Raw genomic sequence first — 9,479 nt, 5'->3', positions numbered from 1 at the left:
GGTGTTTAGATTGTCATTTCTAGGTTATAGAAAATGTTTTCATATATATTCTCTATAGCTATGCCTGTTAAACCATCTTCAATGACTTTGAAGACCCCATAAACTTGGCTACAAATCTCAAGTAAAAAAAACCCAACGCAGTTAATCTGCTTGATTGTGGCTGTTTTTTTCAGATTTGATTGACACCAACTAATCAGATTCGGGTGCTGCTAAACTTTTCAAACTGACCCCTGCCTTATCTCTCCCAACTGGCCATTCAAATCCATTTGAAGACGTGTTTCTGGACACCCTATGAATGTGTCCAATTTGACTCTGGTTTCTGACTTTGGTTTCGAGGGGGGAAATATCTGGGTATTTAATCTCCTAATTGATCCACTACATCACCAATCTCTTTTTGTCTGCGCTTTTGGAGCCGAGCAGGAACTGTACAGTTGATGACAAGGCTTTTTTTGGTAGCCTAATGCTGCTGGAAACAACGAGCGTGGTGAAAAAGAATCCAAACAATTAAGATGTGAGCCATAACAAATCATAGCGGTGACTTGAAAGCTCAACTGCAGAACCTGGTGATAATTCTTTGTCATTAAGATCGACCCCTTTTCCACATTAGGCATAGTAATGTGATGCATAGTAGCTAATATAAAAATATTGAATTGGGCAGCTTTGAGTTATATACTGTATATCACACGTCACAAGGAGAAATTCTTTCAATATCCAAGACAAGCTTTATTTACTTTGCATAATTGTTGCTTAACATTGGGAGTTTCACATTATCTGCACATAGTTAATAATGTACCTGAGATATTTGGCCAAATAAAACATGTCGTGTGACTCCTTTGCACATACAGTCATCGCCGTTTGGTGACCACACGTACTGCCGCGTGGTCAATGGCACTTTACAGCAAACAAACCAAGAGGACAGATAAAAACCTTTTGAGCATGTGAAAATTAGAGCCCGACCGATATGCGGCAATATGTGTATATGTGAAAAATTGGTATTTTTACAGTACAACAATGCATATTAATGTTTACATTTCATGTAAAATAAATAAGTGCGTTTATTTTCTTATTTCAACTTGATATATTTGGTTGTTTTCCTTTTTATTCATAGTTATTAATAACACAGTTTGTGGTTATAAGTATAAAATATTAGATTTATCTGTCATAAAAGCTTGCTAATGTCATCTTAAGAATCATTGCCAATTTATATATATATATATATATATATATCAGTGGATATATCTGTATCGTAAACTTTTACTCCCTTATATCAGTATTAGCCCGCAAAAATTCCACATCGGTCGAGCTCTAGTGAAAATCTGAACCGACAAATCAGAAAAATACATTCCGGGACCCCGCGGACTGTCGAAGACGCAGCCTTCTGCCCGGGGTCACCGTTTCACAACACGCAGTATTCTATTCAAACGTAACACGTAGAGGCACAACACAGAGATACTTTAAAATAACCTTTAGGATCAGAGGTGAGTTTGTTCTCGCACTGGCAGGAAACGGTTAAAAAAAAGAAAAAGAAAAAGAGCAGTCGGTGAGGCCTTGTGGATCAGCGGTCATATAAAAAGGCTTCACCTCAATGACAGTCGTAACCACGAAGCACCATGATGCCCGGTCCATTCAGATGTAGTGAAAGGGCCCCAGGACTGATTACTGCTACATTGTGAACAATTGCAAATCTAGTCAAACTTAAATCAAACAATTAATGCATGTGCTGGCATTCACTAAAACACTGTGTATAAGTGCACTTTCACAGTTTCACGAATAATGTTCTTATGTTTACTCAGAAAAAAGAATAACTTATTCAAGTGCCATGTTTAAACTCTTTGGGGAAACCTTAAGAATCTGACTCTCACAGAAAGCGAGGCCTCAGAGTGAAAGGCCGAACCCGGAGCTCGACTGGTAGAGAGGTTAGTTTAGGCACAGGGTTACTGCAGCATTTTGTTTCATGGCATTTCACCCCTGTATTTTTGTGATACTCCTTTTCCTTTTTGTTGTTGTTAAAATTCCCCTGTGGATCTGTCACAGCATCCCAAATCCTTTGGCGTACGTGATGGCCTTGAGGAGTCTTTCTTTTAATTTTTCCTTGGAGGAGTATTCTGGGAGCAGCAGTGCATTGAAGCAGGTGTGAGAGGTTGGCAGCCTGCAGGAGTGGATGGAAGTAAAAAAAATGACAACAACCTCATATTGAATAAAAGCTGACTATACTGTAATGTACGTTTGTCTTATTTCCAAAGGTATAAAAAAAATAATCGTAAAAAGTACTTTGAGTACCTGTCCGTGTCCGAGCCGTTCTTGGCGATGATCATTTTCAATTTGCCGAGGCCACCGACCGGTGCTCGGTCTGTGCCGGTGGTGAACTGGAGGAACAGCCTCTTCTGCTCCTCTGCGAACAAGTGAATCGTTTCCCAGAAATCTCTGTCGGCAGGAAAATCAAAGACAGAACTGTTTAGCGTGACCTGCTGCTTAAAAACACGCCGTCAGATTACGATTGAAGCGAAAGACCAGACTTACTTTATAATTTGACTATCTTTGGTGTAACCCCCGTCGTACTCCGTGGTCTTTTCCAGTGCCTCAAAGTCAAGTTTCTGTGGAATCACAGGAGATTGCTCTGTAAGTCATAGAACACTGGCTGCAACGGAGCAGCAACGATCCAAAATGAGGCTCAGCTTCCTCACCGGGCTTCCGCAGATCAGCAGCTCTACCTCCTCTGGTCTGAACAGATATTTCAGCGGGGACTCACTGGTGACCATCAGGAAGCCTTTTTTGAAGGCTCTGAATTGTCTTTCCACGCCCTTGTTCAGTATGTATTCGGCATACAGATCCACAAACTCCTGTGAGTCAAACAAGTAAAAAGCAGAAACACCTTTACATGAAACAGCGAAGCACTTGTTCATCAAAAACTTTATCGTGAGTCAGTTTGTTCTGTATTTTTAGGTAAGAAAAAACAAAAAGAAAACCATCAAATTATATGACAGTTGTATTACATCATGTTCAGCTAGTCCATATGTTAATAGCTCTGAAATGTGCAATTCAATCAAAGGAGAAACAACAAGAAAAAAATGTGACAGTGACTTTTTGTAAATTGTTTTTGAAAAGATTTGGTCAGGAAGTTTAGGAATTTATACTATTATCTTCTATCCGTCACTTTTGGCCAGATCAACCACAGTCAGCGAAACACCCCCCCCCCCCCCCCCCCGCCAACATAGACTTACTTTAAACCCAACACTCAAGTTCAAACACATCACCTGTCTGTTCTCCTTGGTGACAGGGATCTGGTCTCCCTGCTCCTTCAGGTCATATAATATTGGGTTTCCGAAAAGGTCCGTGTGCGATATCTGGAAGGTGAGCGCCATGTCCTCCTCCACGTTGCCCGTGTATTCAAGCAATCCCTTCAGACTTTGGTAGAGAGCCTGCAACAGGAGAAAACGTTTGCCGTCGATTGCCACAGTGAACCAAGTTTCGGCAACAGGACAGATGAATGGTCTTTCGCTTGTATTAGCTTTAAAGAGAAAGTCACTATACTGGATGTGAGTCTGACAGGTCCAGGTAGGTCCCCTTCTTGCCTAGGAGCTTCCTATAGACGACCATGGGGAAATGGACGTCCAGGATGCAGTTGTTGTAGATGGCGAGTCCCAGGACGATGCCAATTAGGGTGTACTGCGCTTCCGTCTCAAGTGAGGACGAATTAAACCAGAAAAGTTTTGTGTCGCTGTCGTAGGTGAACATTCCTGTTCAGGAAAGGTAAAAAGTTGGAGAAAAATGGAATAATAAGACGTTTTGTGATCTCAGGTATGTATGTTAAATATGAAGATGGAGCCAGAAGACTCTTAGCTTTGAATAAAGACTGACCAAAAATTCCCCCCACCAGCATGTCTCCAGCTCACTGATAAAATATGATATGTTCTGTTTCTTCCAAGGTAACGAGCACAGACCCCAGGAAGTCACTGCTATTGGCCAACAAATGGTCCCAACAAATGTCCCCTCGTAAAACTGAGGGGAATTTTTTTTTTTGCCTTTGGACAGAGCCAGGCTTGCCGTGCAAAAAAAACCTTTTCTAGTCTTTGTGCAAAGCTAAGCTAACTATCTCCTGGCCGTAGCTTCCCATCTTCCTCTCAGCAAGAAAACACATTTGTAATTTTTTTTTGAAACAATCAACTGAATATGATGTAGAGCAAGGACATTTAGGAAACAAATCTAAACACCATAGATTTGCCTCACCTATATCGAGATTGAAAATTTCCTCAAGGACCAACAGGAAGAACTCCTTTGACACCCCTCCTTCGTCGACACCTTGCTCCCCCTCAAACTCGACAAACAGCTGCTTCTTCAGGTCAGATGGGTTCTCCATGGAGATCATCTCCAGCTGCAATACAGAGGGGGGGGGGATCAATTAGCTGAGGAATACAGAGGGATCGTCCTTCCTATCTACTTGACCTCAGTGGAAAACGTCATGAGGTCAAGGAAAGGTGTAAAGGAGAAGTGATAGGGCTTAAGAAAAGCCGACAGCGCTGCTCAGAGAATCCTACACGACATTCACTATACTACGTCATCATGCAACGGCCGATGTTGTTGACGTGAGTCTGCCGTGGTGAAACTACAAAATTCTGACGATGGACTACAAAAAACGCAGCGGCTCAATCAGCATGTTTCAGTGTTTTACCACCGTGTAAGATCAGATGTAAATGATTCATATGTAACAGTAACTTACATGATTACGTGCGTCACTTCTGGGTCATATTCATACTGTTTCTACTTCTTCTTCGGATTGAATCGTTTTTCGTTAAATATCGTTGCCGCAATGAATTGTGGGGCGTCTATATCTACTTTCCTTTGGCGTAGGAAGGTCCAGTGTACCCCATGCTAAAGGAAATAGGAAAGGAAGCATTGAAGCACCTTTCCTATGCTTTTAGAGAATCCGAACAGCTCTTATCATGGCTGCCGATTAAATACTTCTGGGTCACTTCAAGATTTAGGAAACTTCCTAAGCCAATTTGACAACTCGACCGGCCCCTAAGGCCCAACAACAACGTGACGTGCTGTGACTCACCCTGACGAGGGCGTCGTCGATGATGTGATCTCTACGAACTTTGAGCTTGAGGTAAGGGTTGGGCTGCTGGCCCTGCACCATGCTGTAGAGGGCGGTGAGACGTCTCTCACTGTACATCCTAATCCGGTTGTCATAGTAAAGCCCCTGGTTCTTGGTGATGACGCTGAGGATGAAGGGGCAGCTCTGGAACGAAAACTTTGTTTCGGCATTGACCTTGAAGAAGGTGAAATCTTTGTCCATCTCCACGACGTCGTTCACGGACTCGTTGACAAAGTCCTCGAATGGGATGAGCGGCCTGATGCTGTCTATAGTCCGAACTCCCAGCGCCCTCTCCAGAGGATCGATCCGAGGACCTTTCTTATAGAGCCGCTCCTCGCCCAGCAGCTCGTGGAGGGAGAGCTCATCGGACTCGGAGTCGTCCTCGTCCTCGTCGTTGTGCTCCACATCCACGTCGCCACCCAGGATGTTTGCGTAGAAGACGACCTTAAGACACTGGGTGGCAGCCACCACGGTGTCATCGTCGTTGACCAGATTTTGCGCGTTGTATTCATTGCTGACGACCGTGTACGTGATGAGCTGCTGGAAGGTCTCCATCATGCGGCGGATGTGCGGGAGGCCGTACGTCGACCAGAGTCTGGAGAGCCTCGCGAGTGCAGTCACCGGCAGTTTGCTCATCGCTTTGCAAAACTGTGGCAGTGCCACCTCGAGGTACTCTGGACTGTGAAGGTTACCGTTCTCCATCACGATGACAAAGATGTTCAGGTAATCTGGGGTCGTTTCGTACACATCGAGGTAATCCAGGTCGAGCACCATATTCGGGGTGAGGTAAACAAGAGCGTTCACAAGAGACGCCTCCAGTTGGTCAATGGTTAGAAGTCGGTCGTAGACCCTCCTCACTGCGTCAATGTCCACAGTGACCTCGCAGGGGCCATGGTCTTCTTTGGGAGACTCGTCTGGTGAAGCAGTTGAAGAGGAAGCCCTGGTCGTCTCCGAGGATTGCTCACTCTGCTCCTCGTCCTTGTCCACACCTGTTGGCGTCCAAGAGTCCACGAGTTCGGTTGCATTTGGCTCATCCTTCCTAAAACTCTTCATCAGAGCCTCTGAACTGGAAAACACCCGACCTATGACGCGGATGAGGGCAGAGTAGTCCCCTTCCTCCTCGCAGAAACTCAGAATCGTACACACGTTGTTCTCTGTGAGATAATGAACATCTGCAACAAACAGCAAATAGAAAAAAAAGAATTAAAAGAATTAAAAGACTGAACTTAATCAAAGTCCACATGAATAAAAGTCTGAGTCAGTTTTACCGTACCCGAGAAGTCCTCCTTGGCAGAGGAAAGGTCAATATCGCTCATCCTTTCGTCAGCGCTGGAGCCCGGGCGGGAGGGGTCCGATTCGCTCTTGGAGGGGCGAGGACAGAGTTTGGCGTTAATCTTAAACATCTCAAGCGCCTTGGCAGCTGCCGAGTTGTTATCCAAAGGTTGAAAATCGCCGTGCGATGCGCAAAACTCATTCGTGCAGTCGCCATTCCCACAGCCTTGGGTTAACTGCCGATAGTAGCCCTCAATGAGATGCTTTGCGGTCGCTCTGTTCCTGCATGACATATTCAAACAGGAGGTTCACCAGATGATTCAGCGTCGTCAGTGTTAGCAACAAGCAGGAGCACATGAATGCAATGCAAGTCATATATAAATAAATGTAAGAAAAGTAAGCAAATGATTAGTTTAGTCACAAATAGAGTGACTTACATTCGGCTGGATTCAAGGATCCTCCTGCAGGCCAACGGTTGATCCTCTGAAAAGTTTTCACAATGTTAAACTAATGTTCACTTAGTCTACTATGAATATACAGTACAGCCTATGAAAAAAGAGGAGACTGTCCCTTTTTTTAGTCTGTTGGTCAACCAATTGTTTTTTTGATGAAATAAACATTTTTAACAGCAACTTCGGTTCGTCCTCTAACCTGGAGGTTGGCGGTTCTATCCCAGCTCCCGCCAAGTCCGGTTGGTAAGTAGCAGCGCTGTATGAATGTGTGTAAATTTGTGTGAACGTGACTTGCGCTGCAAAGCGCTTTGAGTTGTCAATAAGATTAGAAAAGAAGCACTTTATAAATATAGTCCATATACCATTTAAATGTCACATTATTGTATTTGTATTGTATGTATTTGGTAAATAGGAGTTTTTAGGGCTGATACCAATATATCAATATCTGAGAATTTCAAATCTGATCTTTGTTACAACATAAAAAAAATAACAACAACAACAACAACTCTGATGTGTTTTGTTTAAAGAGCTGTGACCAAGATACATATTAAGTTATCAACATTTTATAAAACTAAAATCAGCGCTCTGGAGTCGACAAACTATGCAAGGGCTTACACCGCTGCTAAAATAACCGAAACATATCTATGACATTTCATGTTTTTAAATTCCCCTCACTCACTGAATTACACTGATAAAATACCAGCCTGTTATTATAGACCGGCCGGGTTATGTCTGATATTAAGCAAGATCCTCCCTCCAGGGAACATTCATCTGCATGGGGGACAGTGACTCTGAGGAAACTCTTTGGCAGGTGTTTCACTTATTAACAACTACTACAATATACATCATTACACAAGGGGTGGCCTGAGGTGACTTTATTCATATAAACTGAGTATGGAAATGAGGAAAACCACATGTATTCATTTTTTTTTTGCAATACACTGAAGGTGTTTATTCTGCTGATGTACTTAAAAGATCAGATTTTTTTTTTTAACCCTGCTCATATTTGACTGTCGCACACGCAGCCACAGCTGATGATAAAAAATAAACAAACATGCAACCAAAATAAAAAGACACGCACAGATCAAAGGTTGAGGTTGTGTGTAACAGCTGTTTATCACCGAGGTGAAACACACGCGGTCCAACGACGTCACCTGGCCACAACTCGGTGACGTCACGTTGCACAAGCGTGGCTGCGGACCAGCGCGAGCTCCCTCCGAAACTTAATAAATAGGACTGAGCAACTCCACCTGATGTCCTGATATTCACCTGACGTACCTCGCACGAGCTACCAGTTATCCAAATGTGAACGCGGTGTTCCAAGAGTGTCAGATTGACGCGCACCGAGTGCCACCGACCTGTGATTTGAGGGACAGTCCCGTGTGTCTGTCGGTGACGCTGCAGAAAACGAAAGCCCCCGTGTCGAGTGGGACAGCGGCGGTTCCGGTCCGGTGCGGTGCGGGGGTCGTTCGGCGGCTCCGGTGCGGAACAGCTTCCACGCGTGAAGGACGGCGTCGGGAACGAACAGTCACAAGTCGAAGGTTCTGGTTTTTGAGTGGAGACGAGTCATCCTCCTCTGCCACCTTGTAAACAAGAGCGTCGCATATCCCGGCATGCAGCGCGCGGCCGGCGCGTCATGCACATCGTGCTCCGGTCGCCCCGCCCCCTCCTCTTCCCCACGAACCGACAGACACAGTCTGCATTTATTACTTGTCATAGAGTCATAAACAATGTTCCCCTGTAGAAATATAACACACATGACAGACGCTACTCATCTGACCTCTTTCCTTTTCATTTTCATTTCTATTATTGGCTCCAAAGCCGGTCTTCAACGTTTTTTCAGGCCAAGGACCCCTTTGCTGACAGAGACAGTGCAGGGGCCCCATACCTTATTGTATTAAACTCGGTTGCATATTACACTGGGCCTACAGTAACGTAAATGTAGGGTGATCTATACTGCCATACTTTGTTACACACAGTTTTTGTGCATAAAATAACAAATTGTTAAATGTATAAACACTGACAGATCCATGTATGCATTTTAAATATACATATATTACAATATTAGTTCACCAGTTCTCTGTTAAAGGGGCCTGTCTGCACATGATTGCAGGAGGATTAATGGGAAGCCATTCATCATGTTGTGTGAATAATAAAAATAATAATAAATAAAAAAATACACATGTCTCTGCCAATAGCATGTTTGATTCACTTTATGAGTAATTTTACATGTATTTAAATTTTTGAAAAAGGAAAAAGCTGTCAATGAATTTTTGGCGAGTAATTTGGCGGCCCTCTGGGGACCCCCTTGGGTTCGCGGACCCCGTGTTGAAGATCCCTGATTTCAAGCCACCATATCAGTGATGGTGGACTCAATAATAGAAAACACCTCTCTGTGACAACGCAAAACAGTTCAACGCATGACAACACTGCAGCCTCCAAACCCTCACAGAGTTCTGTACACACGTCTCCAAGTCAGTCTCATTAAAAGCAGATTTATTCCTGGACTGTTTTATTAGTTATAGAAAGCTGTACCTAATACACTGAACTGAGTGTAGGCTGTATACACAACTACAACCTCCTCACTCCTCATGTGCACATGTTTACATGCCGCTATGACTGTTCAAAACCTAAACTCAGAGCACACAATAAAATAAAAA

General features: G+C 43.8%; 1 protein-coding gene across 1 annotated transcript; it reads right to left on the bottom strand.

Annotated features, from left to right (window-relative positions):
• Window positions 1-699: 699 nt before the first annotated feature.
• Window positions 700-8,907, bottom strand: ube3a (ubiquitin protein ligase E3A). Its single transcript, XM_035647060.2, has 11 exons — window positions 8,178-8,907; window positions 6,805-6,850; window positions 6,369-6,649; window positions 5,057-6,267; window positions 4,228-4,372; window positions 3,532-3,737; window positions 3,255-3,419; window positions 2,685-2,840; window positions 2,521-2,594; window positions 2,281-2,424; window positions 700-2,149 (listed from the first exon to the last, which is right to left on the bottom strand). Coding segments are annotated over exons 2-11 (2,505 nt in total). The 5' UTR covers window positions 6,807-6,850; window positions 8,178-8,907; the 3' UTR covers window positions 700-2,028.
• Window positions 8,908-9,479: the final 572 nt, after the last annotated feature.

Source organism: Scophthalmus maximus, chromosome 13 (assembly GCF_022379125.1).
Source record: "Scophthalmus maximus strain ysfricsl-2021 chromosome 13, ASM2237912v1, whole genome shotgun sequence".
Lineage (NCBI taxonomy): Eukaryota > Metazoa > Chordata > Actinopteri > Pleuronectiformes > Scophthalmidae > Scophthalmus > Scophthalmus maximus.
This window is presented reverse-complemented; position numbering and strand designations above follow the sequence as displayed.

Excerpts from the sequence above, each read along its gene's own strand:
- ube3a (XM_035647060.2), bottom strand. Across the intron at positions 6,268-6,368 it reads TGCCAAGGAGGACTTCTCGG|ATGTTCATTATCTCACAGAG; the intron begins GTACGGTAAAAC and ends TGTTTGTTGCAG. Across the intron at positions 2,425-2,520 it reads AAAGATAGTCAAATTATAAA|AGATTTCTGGGAAACGATTC; the intron begins GTAAGTCTGGTC and ends TCCTGCCGACAG.